Source organism: Anabrus simplex, chromosome X (genome assembly GCF_040414725.1).
Source record: "Anabrus simplex isolate iqAnaSimp1 chromosome X, ASM4041472v1, whole genome shotgun sequence".
In the NCBI taxonomy this organism is placed as follows: domain Eukaryota; kingdom Metazoa; phylum Arthropoda; class Insecta; order Orthoptera; family Tettigoniidae; genus Anabrus; species Anabrus simplex.
This window is the reverse complement of record NC_090279.1, coordinates 83,685,638-83,705,789: the sequence shown is the minus strand read 5'-3', so window position 1 is coordinate 83,705,789 and position 20,152 is coordinate 83,685,638. Positions and strand designations below refer to the sequence as shown.

Sequence of the window (20,152 nt, the reverse complement as noted above, 5' to 3'; positions counted from 1 at the left end):
ATTGCCTGATATTTAGACGTTCGAGAAATCGCAAGCATAACACACAGTTGTTTATGGAGCCGAGCAGATTGAATCTCATGTTGTTTTTTACTTAACCAAAAAGTGGTTTTCGGTAAATAGCCCTTCAAGCTTTCTTTTGTGGTGTATATTAATTTCAAACGTCCAGCCGCAGCATTATATTAAGGCCATTGACCACAGCCAGCAGTTTATGGCCATATTTGTAATCACACCCGCCATTACATTTCATTGTTTTTGACTGAATAAACATAGTCAGATTATGTATGCTTTTAATTTAAGTAGGACTTGATAACCGATAGTCATGTCTGGAAGTGACAAAGAGCCAGTAACACCCCCTGAAACACAAGAGTTAACAATTAATGTTGAAGACCTGGAACAGGCAAATATCACTCTGACACGGGGAAAAGGATTCAACACTTTGTATGTATCTTGCAACACTTGCTCGTTGAGATATAAGAGATTTTAGTGACTTTTTGTGGTTTCATTACAGAAAAGCGAGTGGCCAATTCTCTGCCACCAGGTAAAAATGGACAAACTTAAGCGCGATTATTCAGCAGCTTTCGACATACGAGTCCTTACTTACAGGTGCCTCTTCGAGAACTACGTGATCTTCATGAATAGCTATGGGCACTGATGTTGAACTTAAAAATTGCATACCCTATTTTTTCTATTTGCTTTACGTCGCACCATCTTATGGCGACGATGGGATAGGAAAGGCCTAGGACTTGGAAGGAAGTGGCCGTGGCATTAATTAAGGTAGAGCCCCAGCATATGCCTGGTGTGAAAATGGGAAACCACGGAAAAAAATCTTCAGGGTTGCTGACAGTGGGGCTAGAACCAACTATCACCCGATTACTGGTTACTGGCCGCACTTCAGCGACTGCAGCTATCGAGCTCGGTACATACCCTATTATAACTTGATTCGGCACTTACATATTCTCTTGAATTGTTTATTCAAACGTTTTAATTTTTTTTCCTGCGCTTCTAGTCTTTTACAACTTGTCTTAGTCGTAAGATTTTTCTGCGTTCATCCGGATTATTTCTTATCCTCGCAACTGGACGGCTCCTCAATGGGTGTTACTGAGCACACTTCTACCGAAGTCCGAAAACAGAAAAAGGGTCGTCCAAGGCTGAGAACAAGCGGTTGTCATATATCTGTGATTGATGAGGAGATAACTCACGAAATGTCCTTTGATCCTTTCACACACGGACCTGACATTATGTTACCCTGAAAAATGTATCTCAGATAAAATGGAACAAAGGGGTGGACCGCAATCCTGTATACATCATGGGGTGTGCGGAGAAGGTGCCAGTCTGCCTGAAGAACTTAGTATTCCTCTGCTGTGTGTTATGGCATGTGCCTGGATACATCTTCAGAATTGGAGAAGGTTTTGTGGAACTCCGAACTCTCGTGCAGTAGTTAGTGGGACGTAAAGAAATATAACATTAAAATAAAATCACGTGCGGCTCCATCCCGGCTTAACGTAACACTCGTTCGCCGTCTCGCCCGTGTGCACCGACAACGTGGTGCTGCGTGCGGACGATTTGCCACAAAACACGAAGGAGTGCGGCATTCCTCTAGTGTGGTGCACTTGTGCCTGATTAAGTTACATGACTCTCTTAACATTTTATAGCATTACTGAGCACTCCTGTACCTATCTGAGCTGTTAGATTGATTTTCTGGCTGAAGACTTGCCACACACAGTCTGTAAGCGTTTCATAAGTGCGATTCTACCGGCGAAGTGTTTTCTAGAGATACAGTAAGTTGTAGCCATTCGCCCTTGTGAGTCCGCATGTGTCTTGCTACGATGCATTTATGGATGAAGTGAGCTCGCGGACTGCGTGTGTCTTCATGTGACGTGCTACGTCGGGTTTCCTGCTGAATAACTTGCCACAGATTTCGCAACAGTACGACTTCTCGCTTGTATGAATACGCATATGTTGCGAGATGGCCCTTTTCTCAGTGAAGAACTTCCTACAGATACTACAACAGTAATGTTTCTTCCTTTTGTGAGACCGCATGTGACGTTCTAGGTGGAATTTCCTGCTGAATGACTTGCCACACACAAGGCAGGCAAATGGCTTCTCGCCTGTGTGTGTCGACATGTGTCTTGTTAGGATACCTTTCTGAATGAAGGATTTGCCACAAACATTACACCAGTACGGATTCCCGCCTCTGTGAGTGCCCATTTCAACTGCTAGGGTAGATTTGATGTTGAATGATTTGCCACAATTTGACTTACTTCCTTTATGAGACCGGATGTGCTCTGTCAGCATGTTCCGCTTTGGAAAGCATTTATGGCAAAATTCGCAAACTAGAGGCGGGTGGATCGTTAGGTGTTCCGACAAGGACCTTCCGCCACCGAACAGCTTACGACAGTGATCGGTCTTGAAGGGACGATTATACTTGTGTCCCTTCAGATGTCGCAAGAGGCCCAACTTACCGGCCAGGATTTTACCGCACACACTGCACCTACAACAAGGTTCACCGCCATCCGTAGGTTGATGATCTGCGTAGCTCACCTTGGAGGATCTCGATCTACAGAGACAAATTAAAACCACGTGACCAATAGTTCCAACAGCCAACTCCACTACAACTCTCACACAAAGGGATTCCTCCTGAACATTCCACTGACTGATACCCCATGCAGAGAGCTCGTTACTCATGATCATCATATCTAAACTCAAACTCAGAGTGTAGACTTAAATTTCAAAAGTTTTTCCTTGTTACGAGGATGTGTTGCGTCTTTTCTCCAGAATTAATATCATGCGCAAGAAAATTCTGACGATTTAGGAATGTACGAGTTAACAGACAAACTCGTTTAAAGAATGTATGAGAAGTTGTCAGACCAAAAGGTGTAATACAAGCTCTTTAATCCGTCACACATTTATCTATTGAAATCCGAATATGTCTGTTGTCCTACGCAAAGGTTGGTGTATGCTTTGGAGTTTTGATATTGTTCAAACACTCTGCACTTTGTGGCAGGCAAGTAATAATTTATGTAAAAGCCCTTGTTGTTGAGACTGTCTGGGAGAATCTCAATGTTGCAGATATTAATGTATTTGAGAACAATGTTTGCCGACAGTCAGCAAGATTTGCTAAACCATGGCTAGCATTTTATGAATGTTATTTAATGTCATGCAAATATATATATAGTACTTGTACATTGTTATCATATCAGTGTAACATGCTATTACATCACAGTGTGGTTATTTCTAATTATGTAGATTTGATGTGCATTCAAAAACAGCCAACCTACATATAGGACGGTGGGTTTATCCAAGGAAATTCATACGTACTACCATGTATTACATCAGCCTATGACTTAAATGCTGTCTTTAAAAGAGGCCGTATGCAACATGGAAACAACTAATCCTGATGAAATCCCTGAAAAGGTGAAATATAAGAAGCAGATAATAGCTCTCTCCATAACACCGACACTTTCTGTTCTCCTCCAGACACTGCTGTCATAGACATTGTGAAAGTGACATAGAATATGGCTTTGGTAGTAGTGTTTTATTACAATGTCCTGATATCCTGAATTCGAACCCAATGCAAGCTATCATGTCCTTGAATAATCTTACAAGTGTCCCTTAAACACTACGGTTAGAAGGAGCATGAAAATCAAGGTGTTGAGCCAAAACTCAATATATTGGGACAATGAATTGCTGCTATGTAACTGAAGGAATGAGATTACTTTTATTTCAAAATATCAATTACAACGTGATTATTTTAGTGCATTGATAACATAGTTGGATAGCATGCAAGTCCATGCCTGTCTCCCCATCGCCAAATGGTTCTAGATATTCTAGGAAAGAAGAGAGAGTAATACAAATTTCTTGGTTAAAGGTGAGATCTGCTTACAACAGGCAGATGGGAACTGTCAATCACGCAGACCAAAATATATTGTAAAATGAATTGGTACTTGCCATTTCATGCTGTACGCACTGAATTCACATGGCCCAGTCGAATGCATAATTTACTCACAAGCAAAGTAATGGGAGGCTTGACCAGGTGTTGCTACTGCATTCTGAGGAGAAAATAATTGGGCAACAAAAAAGGGGGACATTGGTTCCAGATACGACAGGCCAGACATCTTGATTTTCACACAAGATATATATGTTGACAACACTAGACAACATGGGGCAGAAAATACAACACTGGAGTATATGTCATACGTTTTGTGGCATATCACGCCAAGCAAAAGGTGCAAAATTCAGTGGCCATTCTTCTTTGCGTGATTACGTGATTTTTGTGATAAGAGATTTATCAGGATCACAATTAGTTTTTCAGTAAAATGGTACTTTATTTTGCATTGATAAATATTCCCCATGAAGCAACTATATTGCTGTAACACGTAGCGCATCCCAGGTAACGAATACAGGTTCCCCAGTGGCATGCCGGCAGACTTGAACAAAATAAATTAGCTCTCGCGGACCAAACACCCACAAAGTCTTTAATGGCAATTTTGGTGGAGAGGGAGACCTTCGGTACGAAGCAGTTGCCAGGAGGGGTACTCTACCTTTCTGGAAGTCAATGCACAAAGGAACGTAGTGTTTTATCTCTAGAGAAGCGGCTGAAAAAGGGAGCTGTTCCCCATGTCCGGAGCGGCGTAACGACCTGGTGTCATGAGCTCCAAAATGCTTCAAGACAAGCCTGCCGTAAAATAATTCCGTCACATGATTACGGAAATATGTCTCATGGAATCCAAACCAAGGTTAGGGCTCCTCGGGAAGGGAAGCGTGCTGGCAGGGCCGAGTCAACATTAAAAGATGCAAGGGTTGCCGTCGCACGGGCTGTGAGGGCTAAGCAAGCGAGTACCCCCATTCTGTATCGCATCAGTGAACTATGTCAGGATGAAGTAGCAAATTACCCACAGCACTTCAGAGAAGGCATATAGGCATCTGTGATGTGCAGGAAAAGAGATGGTGTGGAGACAAGTCATGCAAAAATTGGGTGCGGTTACTAATAATGTACAATGGAAGCCGAAGAAAAACTAATGGTGTTGGCACTGTTATATCAGCATAATTTGACGTTTCGGTCTCCGAGGTGCAAAAGTACAACAATCGCTTGATGTAACTCGCACACATTGGGGGAGAGAAGTAAATGCTACTTTTTCAGTGGAACGTTCCACAAACTGGTCTGGGCACTGCCTGACAAAAAGACCGTTGACTATATCGTTGCCGGTGATCTGAATGGACGTGTCGGACGGAGGAAAGAAGAACACACAGTCCATGGAAGAACGACGATGGCCAACAAATTCCCGATTATGCAGAAACTGATCATTGCGAACACATGGTTCAAAAAGCGTGATATTCACCTAGTCACGTACTACAGTGGCTCCCATCCTGATTACATCCTTTTGAGACAAAGGAATTTCACAGAGATGTCCTAAAGACAACAGTTGTTCATTACGAGACCGTTGCGACGCAACATCGACCAGTCATCTGTATGCTGCGGATAAAGCCACCAAGAGCTCAATACTTCACAGGAAATGGACCAAATGGGATCAAATCGGGAGCCTGAAGTAGGCCAACATTGTTGCCAAAGTTACAATGACACAAATCACCATATTTGAAGTGAGCCGGATTAAACTGGAAGAAGCCGCAAGCTCTGTTCTTGGAACAACTACGTCAGGGCGATGACAACGAAGGATTAACTATGACATGTGGCTTCGGGATGACGATGTTAAGTATGCAATATGGTTGAAGAAACAGGTGTACCACGAGTTTCTTGCTCGTTGGAATGCCTACCAAGCAGCCACTAGTAAAGTGAAGGAGGTCATTGCTGTAACAAAAGGAAACCGGAAAGCAGGTCTATATGTAAAACTTGCCACGGACGAAAATGAGCGGAATATTTAACGGCTAGGCAAACTGATGCATCGCAAACCGGAAGAAGTCCATCGTTTTTACGGCATCAATGAGGAAAGAGACAATATGCTACTTGACTGGCAGGAAGCGCGAGGATGCTGGCAGAATTATTTTGACAAAAATTCAATCTTGGAATTTCCGTTCCACAAACTGGCCTGGGCACCTCTGCTGTTGACGGCCCAATGTAGGAAATTGACGACACCGAAGTCCAGGCTATGCTGAAAAAAATGAAAGTAGGAGAAGTCATCTCTCCACATTATTTTGTGGCATAGATTTGTTTCTCTCAATGGGGTATGTAGCACCGTTGCTAAAGCAAGCTTTCGAATCAGAACAACAAAGAAGGTCCAAAGGCAACAGACTGGCAATGCAGTATCAATTCCAAAATAAGGAAAGCCCAACCGATTTTTCTAATTACCACCCGATCATACTTCTGAGCCACACAATGAGATATTTCGAAAAAATCATCGACAAAAGGATTACCGATTTATCCAAACCTACAAGCCAAGCCGGATTTGTAAAAAAAAAGTGGCGCAACAGTAGCAACCCACGCTGCGGGCTGTTACTTGAGAGACATTGTGTAAAGAATAAGAAGCTTCATCATGACTTTCTGGACCTTGAGAAGGCCTTCCATTGGGTACCTCATAACATAATTAGTTAGCTCTACAAGAACGTCACATTCCAGAGTACCTTGTTGCGAGGGTATAATTGCTCTACAAAGAACCAAAGAGTTATGTTCAAGCAGGAGCAGGAGCATCTAATAAATTCCGCATAACTTTATGAGTCCATCAAGGCCCTGCCCTATCACCACTGCTGTTCATTCTTGTGATGGGCACCATAACATCAGACCTGCACAGACCAATACCATGGACATTTCCCTTTGCAAATGATGTCACTTTGGCTGCAGAGAATAAGCTTGATCTCCAGCTTCAAACACAAGACTGGAACAATCGACTAGCGAAATAGGTCACGCGCCTCAACAAAAAGAAGACAGAAACCGGACATTACATGGTCGAAAAGTTGGAGCCATGCATGTTGACGGTGAAGTTATAGCATGAGTAGAGAAATTTAAGTATCATGGCTCCACAATCTCTGATGATGGCTAAGTTGCTGATGAATTCAACTTAAGGATATACTAAGCCTGGCTGAACTGGAGAACGGACAACGGGTCTCCTTGCGAAAGTCAGCGCATACACAGAAAGTCAGGGAAGAGAGGCACAAGCGACGAACAAGACAGCATAGGGCAGATAAATTACCCAACGAACTGAAACCTGTAAGACTACACACAGACATGGCCCAAGACCGAAATAACTGGAGACAATGAATCACAACACCGATCCCTGCCACCAGGCAGGATAAACACTAACGAAGCAGAATAACAAGAAGCAGATTGATGAATATTTTGTTATAAAAATGAGATATAATGAATAATTTTCACATCCTATCATTAAACTTAGTATGTCCAAATTCTCCCCCTAAAGCCTATGTCCAATACCTATAAGGATTTATTTTCACAAAATAGTGTTTGAATGGAAGAACACTTCTGGATTTCGTGTTTATGTGACTCCTAAATGCATTATAAAGAAAAATATATAACTCAACAAAATAAAAATTTCAGGATTATCTGTATTATTTGGGAGTGACAGTTTGAGTATCTGGTGAAATTCTACGAGTACCACCAAGAGGGCCGTCCGTCAGTGTATACTAGCCTGAAGGGAATTTTGCAATTCATATTTCTGCTTACATCCGTCATAGATAGCAGACGATCAGAATTATCAATTAGATAGTTTTACCCCGATCATTCCTATAAATATCAGGAAAATGGAGGTGTGGCATAAAGTGGTCAGCTCAGGACTGTAAGGCACTCGACATTCTACAAGTGGAAGGAAACCCCATCACTAAGTGATTAATTTAGGACCATGTGTGTCTACACAAACGCAAGTTAGCCTCATCACTAATTGTTTAGCTCAGGGCGATGTGTCTCTCAACAAATAGAAGGTAATACCATCACTAATTGGTAAGCTCAGAAATATGTGCCTTTCCACAAGTCAGCATTTAGGGAATTTTACAAATCTCAAAAACCTGTTCTTATGGAATTAAGTACCAAACTGACATGGCAAATCATTCATACATTTTAAAAGAATTCAATAAAGTCGCTGCATGATATTTGTAGACTTCTGAAATGAGAGTCAGTACGACATAGCACCTGAGGTGAGATATAAAACAAAGTGGGAAGCAATAGATTAAGATCCGGCTGACTGAATCCTTCAGAAGCATCTAAAATCTGTGATATATAATGGACTAAGCTACGTAGACAATAGACAGATCCCTGCCTTATATAGAGTACCAAGGAAAAAAAATAGACATTAATGGCTTGTCGCTTTGCTGGTTCGAGAGTGGCTCTGCACAAGATATGTTTAGGAGGAAGAAAGCCAATTTAAACTCCATACAAAAATAGAAATATGCATTTTGTGTATGAAAAACATTCATAAGAAACATTGTTATTGGTGGTCATAATATATTACTGTCCTCTAACGTAGCGTATCATGTCCTCTTACACATGAATTACGAAGAAACAGCAGAATTAGAATCCCAAAGAGTTGACGTATTTGGGTGATTTTCAGTTGTGTGCATGGTACTACTCTTACTAATGAGAGTGTGTAATCTGTTACTGGGCAGTTCTGAGGACTGAAATGAATATTTCTTGCTACTAGTTGTGAATGTAGAGTAGGAACAAGTCAATGCGTCACATGACAGTCGAAAAGACTCCAACCACCCACAAAAAAAAATAAACCTTCCAGAATAATAGTTTTCATCACTAATCTGGTTTAAAGTCAAACCTCAGGCTATGACTAGCCATTGCAGGAACTACCGATACAAGGGCTCGGTTAATAGCACCAAATGGAAATTCTAAGTTCCCATGGAGGGAATTAGATATTTTTCTACCAATTCCATTGTGGAGTTTTATCTCCCATATACAGTTGTCAGACTGTGCCTCTTAAATAGGCTTTTGATAAGTTCACCTTCATACACCCCAGGGTCAGTGGGTAGGGTCTGACACATCCAAATCTGAAGAGTCTAGTGTCAGACCTAAGACGAAACGCTGGTTACTAGAGCAAACGCCGGAAAAGCCATACATATAATTTATCTGACGTTGATATGCTCTATTGGTGAAAAAATATCTAATGCCCTCCATGGGAACATAGAATTTCCATTCAGAATTGCTAGGGGGGCATCAATTCCATTGTGGAGTTTTATCTCCTGCATGCAGTTGTCGGACTGTGCCTCTTAAATGGGCTTCTGATAAGTTCACCTGCATACACCTGAGTGTCAGTTGGTAGGGTCTGACACATCCCACTCTGAAGAGTCTAGTGTCAGACCTAAAACGAAACGCTGGTTAATAGAGCAAACGCCGAAAAAGCCATACATATCATTTTTTATCTGATGTTGATATGCTCTATTGGTGGAAAAATATCTAATGCCCTACATGGGAACGTAGAATTTCCATTCGGAATTGCTAGGGGGGCATCAATTCCATTGTGGAGTTTTATCTCCCACATGAAGTTGTCGGACTGTACCTCTTAAATGGGCTTCTCATAAGTTCACCTGCATACACCCGAGCGTCAGTTGGTAGGGTCTGACGCATCCAACTCTGAAGAGTCTAGTGTCAGGCCTAAAACGAAACGCTGGTTAATAGAGCAAACACCGAAAAAGCCATACATATAATTTTTTATCTGACGTTGATATGCTCTATTGGTGGAAAAATATCTAATTCCCTCCATGGGAACTTAGAATTTCCATTCGGAATTGCTAGACGGGCATTAATTCCATTGTGAAGTTTTATCTCCCGTATGCAGTTGTCAGACTGTGCCTCTTAAATGGGCTTCTGATAAGTTCACCTGCATACACCCCAGCGTCAGTGGGTAGGGTCTGACACATCCCACTCTGAAGAGTCTAGTGTCAGACCTAAGACGATACGCTGATTAATAGAGCAAACGCCGGAATTGCCCTACATATAATATTTATCTGATTTTTGATATGCTGTATTGGTAGATAAATATCTAATTCCCTCCATGGGAACTTAAAATTTCCATTCGGAATTGTTAGGCGGGCATTAATTCCATTGTGGAATTTTATCTCCCGTATGCAGTTGTCAGACTGTGCCCCTTAAATGGGCTTCTGATAAGTTCACCTGCATACACCCCAGCGTCAGTGGGTAGGGTCTGACACACCCCACTCTGAAAAGTCTAGTGTCAGACCCAAGACGAAACGCTCGTTAATAGAGCAAACGCTGGAAAAGCCATACATCTAATTTTTTATCTGATAATAGCACCAATCCGAGATTATACAAGCATTTCCCAGGGATTATCGAAGATCGTTTCACACAGTAACCAACAAAGGCATGGCAGCCAAAAATTAATTAGCAAGTAGTCCAATGGCACACCTACACTTCAAAAGTAACTACTGCATTAAATGTTTGAAAACATGATACACACTTGTGCGACTTTGTAATGTCAGTGATAAAAATTACACTTTTGAAATAATAATATTATTATATCATTACATTATTATTTACCTTACTTTTACGAGTTTATAAATTCACTTACTTGAGGAATCCTGAAATTTTTTTAGACAACCTGCAAGACTTGAAAACTTCACTTGTAGCTGTCCATTTTATTAGTTTATACTAATTGTGTAAATGTGCTTACAATTAACACATTACAAGCAATTAACTGACAATGAGCACTAAAATGAAAAGTGGGAATTGGCAACAATCATCAAGTGTGACCACAAAACTGGAACAAACATAAGTTCAATACCATGATTTTTTTTAAGCTTACAACAATGAGAAAGTTTTATTTGAAGACTGTGATATCTAAGATGTAGCACTACTTATCTGAACATTTCATTTCTACAGCACATTATCTGGTTTGGCGTCCAAAAATAGACAAATCTGACTTAACACAAAAGAGAACAGAAAAATCATTAAAAATAGGAATCTAACCAAATAAATAATTTAAATATAACATTCTTTGAGCTATTGCACTATTGAAGTCAGCCAACATATTATTGATTAATGAACCTAATTATGTTATTTTGAAATTATTATATTGTTTACAATGTACATAAAACTTAAAAATTTCGAATTTTTAGATTAATTTCATAATCTACAAACATGGCTTTTTCTGCATGTCACTGTTGGTACGAATGTACAAAATTACCGAGAATATCTGGAGGTAATAGTTTCACATGGCATTTCAGATGATAAGAATGTGAAGAGCAAATGATGCAGTGACCGTTAAAGAAAGAACACAGTTTTCATGGTTCCTTAAATGTATTGTAAATCAATACACTTCAAAAATGTCTATCTTTACCAGAGATTCCTTTTGTAGATATATATTCAATACAACTACATGACAGAACATTAAATATGATCTTAAAGTTCCTGAATTTGTAGATAATTTTAAATAACAGAATTTTAAGATATTATTGTTTAAATGTAACCTTGTAAAGAAAGGATTAAACTGATGAAAAAGGCCAGTTTTTGGAGATAAACCAACCACTACTTAACACAACTGTGAATAGTTAAAACATATTCCATATTTTAAAGGCTTTATAGTGTACATACTTCATTTCTTCTTTGATGTATGCCAACAGCTGATCATCGGTATGTTCTTCTATGAATATCTCCTCCTTAATATCTTTAGAAGGCTATAAGCAAGAAATAAGAAAAGTAGAATTAAGATGTAAGGGAACAAAAATATATAGGCCTAAACAAGAAATAGCTGAGAAAAATTTCATAGTGGCAGAAAAAGAGTATAATTAGTTTATCTCCCATTTTAAAAATATAAGAATGGAAAGGAACAATCATATCAAAATCACTTTAAATGCAAAAGAGGAGTCTACTTTGGCGGCAAATGGTACATAACAATACATTATTATCAAGCACTAAATATTAAATGTACAGAGAAGAAGACCATTTCGTAAAATATATACAATATAAAATATATACAATTTATACCGAATTTTTTCTATCACACAAAAAGCTCATCCTTAGTGAATTTATATTATTTATAAAATTCTACTCACAATATCTTCTGTATATACAAACATATTCAACTCATATACAACATGTGGAATTACTAAAAATTATACTACACAACCCCTATTAGAATAAAATTTACACAGCATTTTTTTAACCTAACTTGCATAATGACCTGCTGCATCTTAACCCTAGTCCCTTTCCACTGCTTTTCGGATAACTGATAAGAGAGATAAGAACATGAAAAGGAACACACTGTAGGATAGCAGTACACAAGGGAGCAATAAAAAAGGAGGAACATTCGTAAATATAAAAATTAACAATTACCTACACTTGTGTGAATATTCAGCAGAGCATATGTACAAATACATGTGGGGATGGAGGCACTTCCGTCTATGTGTATATGTACAATATAAGGAAAATAAATAAATACATAAATAATCATAATAATAATAATAATAATAATTGCTATCTCCAAATCATTACCCAATACCATTTCATGCTTCTCTTTTTCTTTCTGTTGATTCCTATTTCCACAATGACTAGCAATTTTCTTTATCCTCTTACATTCACATTCCCCTGTTCCCTTCTTTCTACACATGACTTGACTTGTCACCTCTTTGTTCATTTCCATGTTCCTATATACTTTTTTTTCACAAAACACTTCACTGTAATATCAAATAATCACACATTATTGCTACCACTTTCTCATTAAGAGGACAACGCTTAAATCATAACCATAGAAATAATCCATCGTCCCTCTCTGTACATCACATTAAGACAAAAACATCAATCAATCAATCAATCAATCAATCAATCAATCAACAGCATTTAGGGCTTTGGTTGTTTATGTAGCAAAAGATTGTGGATATGTATGAAACAACTCCCTTGGTAAATTATTTCAATCACTAAATCATCTTCCCATAAGTGAACATTTGCCAAAATTTGTCCCCTTGAATTCCTACTTATCTTCATGTTGTGACCTTTCCTACATTTAAAGAACACAACTTAAATGTATTAATCCAATAGTGCCATACCATGTCATCTCTCCAATGACATCTCAGAATATACTGCTTAACTGAACAACTAGTCTCCTTTCTCCTCATCTTCCCAGTCAAAACTTTGCAACATCTCTGTAACACAACTCTTTTGCCAGAAAACACCTACAAGAAATGGAGCTGTTTCTGTGAATTATTTCCTGTTCTCTAATCAAGTAATAATGGTGACGGTCTCATACTCTCATAGTGTCACTGAAATGAAGGATCAAACCCTGGTATGTGTTGAGCCATTTTATAAACATTTCCATTACCTGACGATGGCTTATCAAATTATGTACATTACCTCAAGATAGTTTTCCTGCAATGACCCTGGCTCTGCTAACTCTGATTTAACTTCTTCTTTCAGAGCTATCACTTCTGATACATGTTCAAAATTTTCCTGTGAAAAATAAGATATATTAGGTATGCTCATAACACACATCTACAAATATAGCCACAAAAAAATGAGCATGTTCATTCTTTAATTTCCAGTATTACAATTATTTTCAGATATTTCACTAATGTTTAAGGAAGATTTCTACCAGCACAGGATTGTTATAACCAAAGGCTGTACTGAGAATGGTGTTACAATTCTTGCTCACTCCTTACATCACAGAAATAATGAGACTGAGAACAAAACAAAATATAACATGCAAAAACATTTTCTAGCCATATCAGAAGATATACTACAAGGGATGGAATTGGGGCCATCTCGTGCAGAATTTGGAAGGAAGCAACTATAGGCATAAACACTAAATTGTATGAACTGTTTTCATATGTACAATCATATAAATCAAATCTTAAAAGTTCTTTGAACCAATTAGAAGTGTTACAACTGTTCTAAATAATTTTTTGTTCTCAGCATAGTTTGTTTATATACAGATAAAAATAACGTGAAATAATGGAATCACATTCTCTACTCTGGTTTTGCTGAAATCACAGGGACTACATAAAGCATTAGGACAGTTAAGTGTAAAATAAAAAACATAAATATGAAAGAAGAAGGCTTTTTTCAGTCATATACCAGCAAAAGATGTGATGTAGCCCAAAGTCAAACCAACCACAAATGAAATATTTTACTACTACAAACATGTTATGAAGTGTTTTTAGAAGAACTGTGGGGATAAGAACACTGTCAGTGGAGAGTCAGCAGTGTTGGAGTGTACATCTGCAGTTTCAGAAGATCTTTTATGATATACTATGAGACATTTAAATTTCTCACTTGGATTCATAAAAACTTGCCAGCACTAAAGGGTTGGGGAGAAGGACTGTGACCAAAAGCTTATATTCTAATATAAGTTAACTTACTAATGAATGTGAATTAATATATCAAGTTCTACAATATACTGACTTAACCCATTCAATGACAATAATGACAAACAGAAAAGAAAAAAAAAATGTTTAATATGCCGTAAGTCCTTAAAGTGTCAGAGCCCAATAAGAAGGGACATATTAAAGAAATTATTCTCAGAAATCATGCATTCTAAGAGCCTTTAGGCATGTTTCTCTATTTAACATAGAATCTTACCTGTATCTGAGGAATAAAATGAGCTAATCACTATTCTGCCTTTCTAAATGAATTCAACGTCTTGAGCAAAATACTTACTTTGAGAGAACGTACATTCAGATTTTGAGCTATTTTATCCCTTGTATGCCATAGACAAATCTTCTCTTTCCTTAACACACATAATATCTACCAGCACATTGTGGATGTGAGGATAACACAGAATAGTCACACCTGTGTTGACATTTTGTTTAGCAGACTGGTGCATCCAGTCTCAAAAACACTAACAAAAGATTTGTAATTTAACTTCTTCTACATGAATTATGGTAGTAGTAATAATTTTTAACATGTGGTGCTAATGGTGGTGCAGCAAGAGTTAGAGGATTTTAGTTTTTTTTTAAATACAATGGGCCAACCATCCTCTATTATAATCAGAGAGGAAAAATAGAAGAGGTGCAACCCCTAAAACAAAGTAATTTTGATACTGACAGTAAAAAGTACAGACTAATCCATCCCCAACCTTAAGTTCCTAAGAGTTGGCAGCTTTGTGTAGAGTGCTGTGGAGTATTCTCAGACAAAGAAATCAAACAGTCATACTATGCCTAAATGCTCATTCAGAAATTGATGACTGCTGGTGTTAATAATCAGGAAGCACACAGAAAATTATGCCCCCTCCAAACTTATTCAGCTATTAAGGTTTAATTTCTGACCTCTATAAAGTTATCTGGAATGAGACTTACAACCGATGCAGTTGTTATTCCTTCAAGCCAGGCTGGTTCCTCTTTGATCTTTACTTCCAGGTCCATTTCGCACTCCAACTGAAGTAGTTACAATGTACTGAGGTCTTTGATTACTTCCAATGACCTTACACTGAAACATAAGCCAGAAAATTATACTACATTATTGATGTCATTGCTAGTTATGTTGTTTTTCAACAGAGTAAGCACCAAGTTTTACATGCAATTTTACATGACCATCAATATTAATCATACCGAAAAACTCAAAACTTTACATGGCTCCATATTGTGATCATACCTATAGGACCTCAGTTTTCTATGACTGATACTTCGATCAACGCTAAAGACCTCCAGTTTTGCATGACTTCTACAACAGTGATCACTTCCATAGGAAATATAAGTTAACATATCTGTCGATATCAAGATCATAGTTAAAGGACCCCTAATATTACATGACACATTATATCATATAAATAGCTATATAACATACAGCTTTATATGGAACTGAAACCACAACAAGATGACCTTTCTTGTTAAAAATCCAACGTACATCGTTTGTGATCGAAATGCACAACACTTCTTGAAATTCCAGTGACTATTCCATTGGTATACCACTCTGATCACCTGTGTTTATAACTTGGAATCTTCCTACTAATTTTATCCTTTGCAATTAGCTTCAAAACTAACCTAACAAGTTCACAGTTCTTTCCAATTTGTTCTATAAAGATTTTCATTCCCGGGATCAAATTCTCTCAAACCATTCTCCTCTCATCAAGCTGATTCACTACCTCTTTATTTGAGACATATATTATCAATCTGATTTTCAAGAACTTCTGATAACATGGCCTTCAAATATTCAACGCTGTTTTCTCGGCACCAGTTAATGTTTATGTTTCACTTCCATATGGCGTCGTACTCCGTACTCAGTGTAAATATTATTTCTAAATTTTTCAATCCGTTGAATCTATAGAACATGATGGAGAACAGATGGGAATTTAGGCTGGATTCAGTTATGATATTTATCGATATTGAGAAGGCATATATCAGTGTAGCATGGCAAGTGGTCTTGGATGCATTGATAAAAAAGAAGGCAGGGAGAGCAGAAGAACCAATTATGAAAGCCATGAACGATAAGAGGGTGTTATGAATACTATGACAGGACAAACAAACTGGTTCAAAGTAGAAACAGGAGTTCAAAAAGGATGTGTTTTATCCCCGCCAATCTTCATTATGGTCGTGGATGAAATCCACAAAACTATACAAGAAAAAATGGCAACCAAGGAGGCATCTCAGATGAGACAGTAATATGTGGAAAAGATGAAATGGAAGTACAAGAACAAGATACTGTATGGAATCAGGAGACAGAGGAATATGGAATGAAAATAAGTGTGGAAAAGTGTATGATAGTAGTGGTGATGCGAGGTAATAGAGAAGAAAGTGGGAATATTGAAGTAAAGGAAGACAACTATAAGTTGTGGAATGCTTCAAGTATTCGGGGAGAATAATTGCAGAAGATGGGAAAATAAATTAAAAAATTGGAAAGAGAATTGAACAAGCCAATGAGTTTTACCAATGTGTGAGATGTATAGTCTGTAACTGGGATGTCCAAACGGAATGCAAGAAAATTTTGCACCCAATGTATTACACAACAATTTTGACATATGCATCAGGCACATGGACAACAAGAAAATATAATGAAAGCAGAATGCAAGAGGCCAAGGTGAAATTCCTTACAGAAATAATAGGGAGGGCATGAAGATATCAAGTCAGAAACATAGAAATCAGGGAGAGAATTGGATTCCCTGAACTGAAAGGCAAGATAGAGACCCGTAAGCTAAAATAGTATGGAAACATGATGAAAATGGATGGGGATAGAGTTCCAAAATAAGTATATACAGGGAAAGTCATAGGAGAAAGACATCAGAGAATGCCCAGAAAGGGGTGAATGGATACGGTAAGGAGAGTAGAGAGAAGAGTGTAGTAAAAGTAGAAAAAATATTCGAGGAAGTAAGGGGGTGGTTGAGAGAGAAAAACTGAAGAGGTTGTTGATTCACATTTCAAACCAGTAAACTGGAAATGGAAAATGAAGAAAATTCTGTTGAAATGTAGACAAAAATTTAACCAATGCTGCTATAGCTCATTTGATCGAACAATGCCACCAACATTAATTTAAGTGTCCTTTCTTTTTTTTTTTCTTTGCATGTCATATCTAATGACACAACCGAGTGGTGTTTACGAGAGTTTCCCTTGTAGGGAGTTCCATGTCAAACAACTGGTTTAAATGTTTAGCAGTTTTTATTGTTCCCCAGGTGGTACAAAAATTGTCTATGTTGAATACCTTGAGTAGTGCCTCAGAGAATCCATTTCAACCAATAGCGGTGTTCATTAGCCACTTTGTAATATTTTACTGTAAATGTAATCATACTGCACTAACAATTAATACTACAATTTCTTCTACAGGTAATACAAGCTTCGTACCGTGGCTAATTGAGTCAATCCTTACTGTCGTGTGCCATGTTTACTTGTTCTGGCCATCACAGGTTATTCTATCAATATGTTATTTGCTTTACTTTCAAGCAACTACCTTTTACAGTTTCCACAGCCAGAATTTCTTCCTGAAGATTGTTCTTCCATTCCTGCTAGCACTTTAATATTGCACTAATAACTCCAAGGGAAAGGGATAAGTTTAGGTACGCATCAGCATTAATTAACGTTAATTAATGATAAAATGGGGAAACCACGGAAACGTCTTTCAAGGCTGCAGATCCTAGGATTCGATCCCATGCAAACTAACCGCCTCTCGCCCCTGAAAATCTTTTACAAAACCAATAAATCAGAGAGGTAGGCAAATAAATACCGGATATAGCTGCTGTGGGGTAACGATGTGATACAGAAGAATCTCCATAACAACACTGATATAACAAGATACATATATCCTAAATGAAAACATCTCAAGATTTTGAACCGTACCACCATATGTCGCAGCATACAGTGTAAAGAACAACTTAACATTCACAGCTTCACTATAAAATTGCACACAGAGGTAAATAACACAGCAAAACAATAATTAAAATTCATCTGCGTTGCTCTTCAGAAAAAAATCCTCATTCCAGTAAATTAAGATATACGATATATTGCTACTAGACACAACTTGCAGGCACTTTCAACGCATAGGCTGGGAGTTTTCTAACAAGCAAGCTAGTTATATGCACATTCATTTTTAATGCTTAATTAAAAATACAATTTACGAAAATTAAAAATATGTAGAATGCTGACACTGAGAAAGCTTAATATTAACCTCTAATATTCTCAATTGAGATCAATAAATTTAGCAACAGTAAATTATTGAACTTGAACATTACCGACAAAAGGTTAGAGGTTGTGGACACAGCGTAAAATGATAGAAATCACAAATTCCTCAATGAAGTAAATCCGTAACTCACTTAACGGAATAAGCTGTAGGATTGGCTAAAACGCATCTTTCATAACAACATACAAGCCACTTCGAAACCAAACCGGATATTTGAATGTTGTTTAATCACTTAAAACAACCTTTAACAAACTCTTGAAGAACACATTTCATTTGTAACAGTCGGTAGAATAGTCTGAATTTAGGAAGGGTGTATTACTAGTGACAACTACAGAGTATGAGACACTTACTGAAGAGAGAAATTTATCTTTATGTTTGTGCTTAGTAGTGACGTATGGTACCGGTATTGTAATTAGGATGCGCCTGAACGTAGTTTAAAATTATTGTAGTGTACTGTACAGTAGTATACGAGTAATATTTTATTAGAAATAGTCGTGTTTACTTTATTATTGTAGAATGTTTGTGTAGTATAGTAGAGGTATCTGTAGAAACTCTCTTACTAAAATTCTGTGGTAATTAGGAGAGGCTTAACTGCAGTATAGAATTGTGTAATTTTTCGTGGATTCCTTTCGGTATTCAGTAATTAACAGTAGTTTTTTCCTGTTAGGGTGTTGTGGGATAAACATAGAATACGACTAAGTAGTATTATAGTGTAGTAGTATATTAATTACCTAATTGTCGTGTGATATTTGAGTACTATCGTAGACAATATTTCTTTTCGTTCATTTTTTTTTGCACAAAACAAGTTATTTTATTTTTCCTTTTCTTTTCATTTTTTGTAAAGAATGGATACAGGGGCGTAGCCAGGGGGGGGTTACTGGGGGTTAGAACCCCCCGCCATGGAACTTTGATAAAAAGAAAATAAATATAAACTGACAGTTAACAATAAACTAAATAAACATTGCTTAAAATAGATAGATAATAGATAATAGAAAATAGATAATGTCTATTAACTGTTGGAATATGCAAAGTCAGTATGGAGGTGTCTGCATGACTGCCGCGCCGGCTCTTTGGTCGTAGTGTGTGTGTGTGTTTCGAAACACCGCCGGCTCAATCAGCTGTCTCGATGCCTCGACACCACAACGTTTCATGTACCGTGTGTTGCGTGAACAGAAGCTCAGTCCTTCCGTACATGTCAGCTACATCGATGCTTTGAAACAGAAAAGATTTTTGAAACGGTGACGGTGGTTTGTTTATCTTCTCGCCTCAATAGAAACACTCCGCTTGACATTGTCCTGAAGTTGAACTGACACTCGTTAATAGACGCTTCATATTCCGCACCGCAAGTCAAGTTACTAAAAGAACAATGTACTCCGCATTGTAAGGTAATTGTTGTACATAGAAAAATGACATTATTGTTCTCAAAGCAGGGTCATACTATGCTCCCATTTGTCAAGTGCAAACGTTTCGAAAATTATGTTTTTAAACTTCAAATTGAACTAGATTTTAAAACTGGATTAGGCCAAATCTGTTACTGTACGACCAACCAGATGAAGTAGACAGAGAAAAGAAGTATATCTACCTGCCTACAGAGCCATATAACAACAATAAATACGAGCTTGACGACGTAGAAGT

The 20,152-nt window shown here is 37.9% G+C and overlaps 1 protein-coding gene across 1 annotated transcript; it reads right to left on the bottom strand.

Moving 5' to 3' along the window:
* Positions 1-624: 624 nt before the first annotated feature.
* LOC136886220 (zinc finger protein OZF) lies at positions 625-18,640 on the bottom strand. Its single transcript, XM_067158960.2, has 5 exons — positions 18,570-18,640; positions 15,211-15,340; positions 13,271-13,366; positions 11,516-11,598; positions 625-2,557 (listed from the first exon to the last, which is right to left on the bottom strand). Exons 2-5 carry the CDS (start codon positions 15,274-15,276, stop codon positions 1,822-1,824), a joined length of 981 nt encoding a protein of 326 aa, XP_067015061.2. The 5' UTR covers positions 15,277-15,340; positions 18,570-18,640; the 3' UTR covers positions 625-1,821.
* Between the last annotated feature and the right edge of the window lie 1,512 nt (positions 18,641-20,152).

Bases quoted from the DNA above. Each gene is read 5' to 3' on its own strand.
- LOC136886220 (XM_067158960.2), bottom strand. From the start codon at position 15,276: ATGGACCTGGAAGTAAAGATCAAAGAGGAACCAGCCTGGCTTGAAGGA. The intron at 11,599-13,270 runs GTAATGTACATA...TCTTGCTTATAG, and splicing joins TGCAGGAAAACTATCTTGAG to CCTTCTAAAGATATTAAGGA. The intron at 2,558-11,515 runs GTATGTACACTA...TTGTCTCTGTAG, and splicing joins TACATCAAAGAAGAAATGAA to ATCGAGATCCTCCAAGGTGA.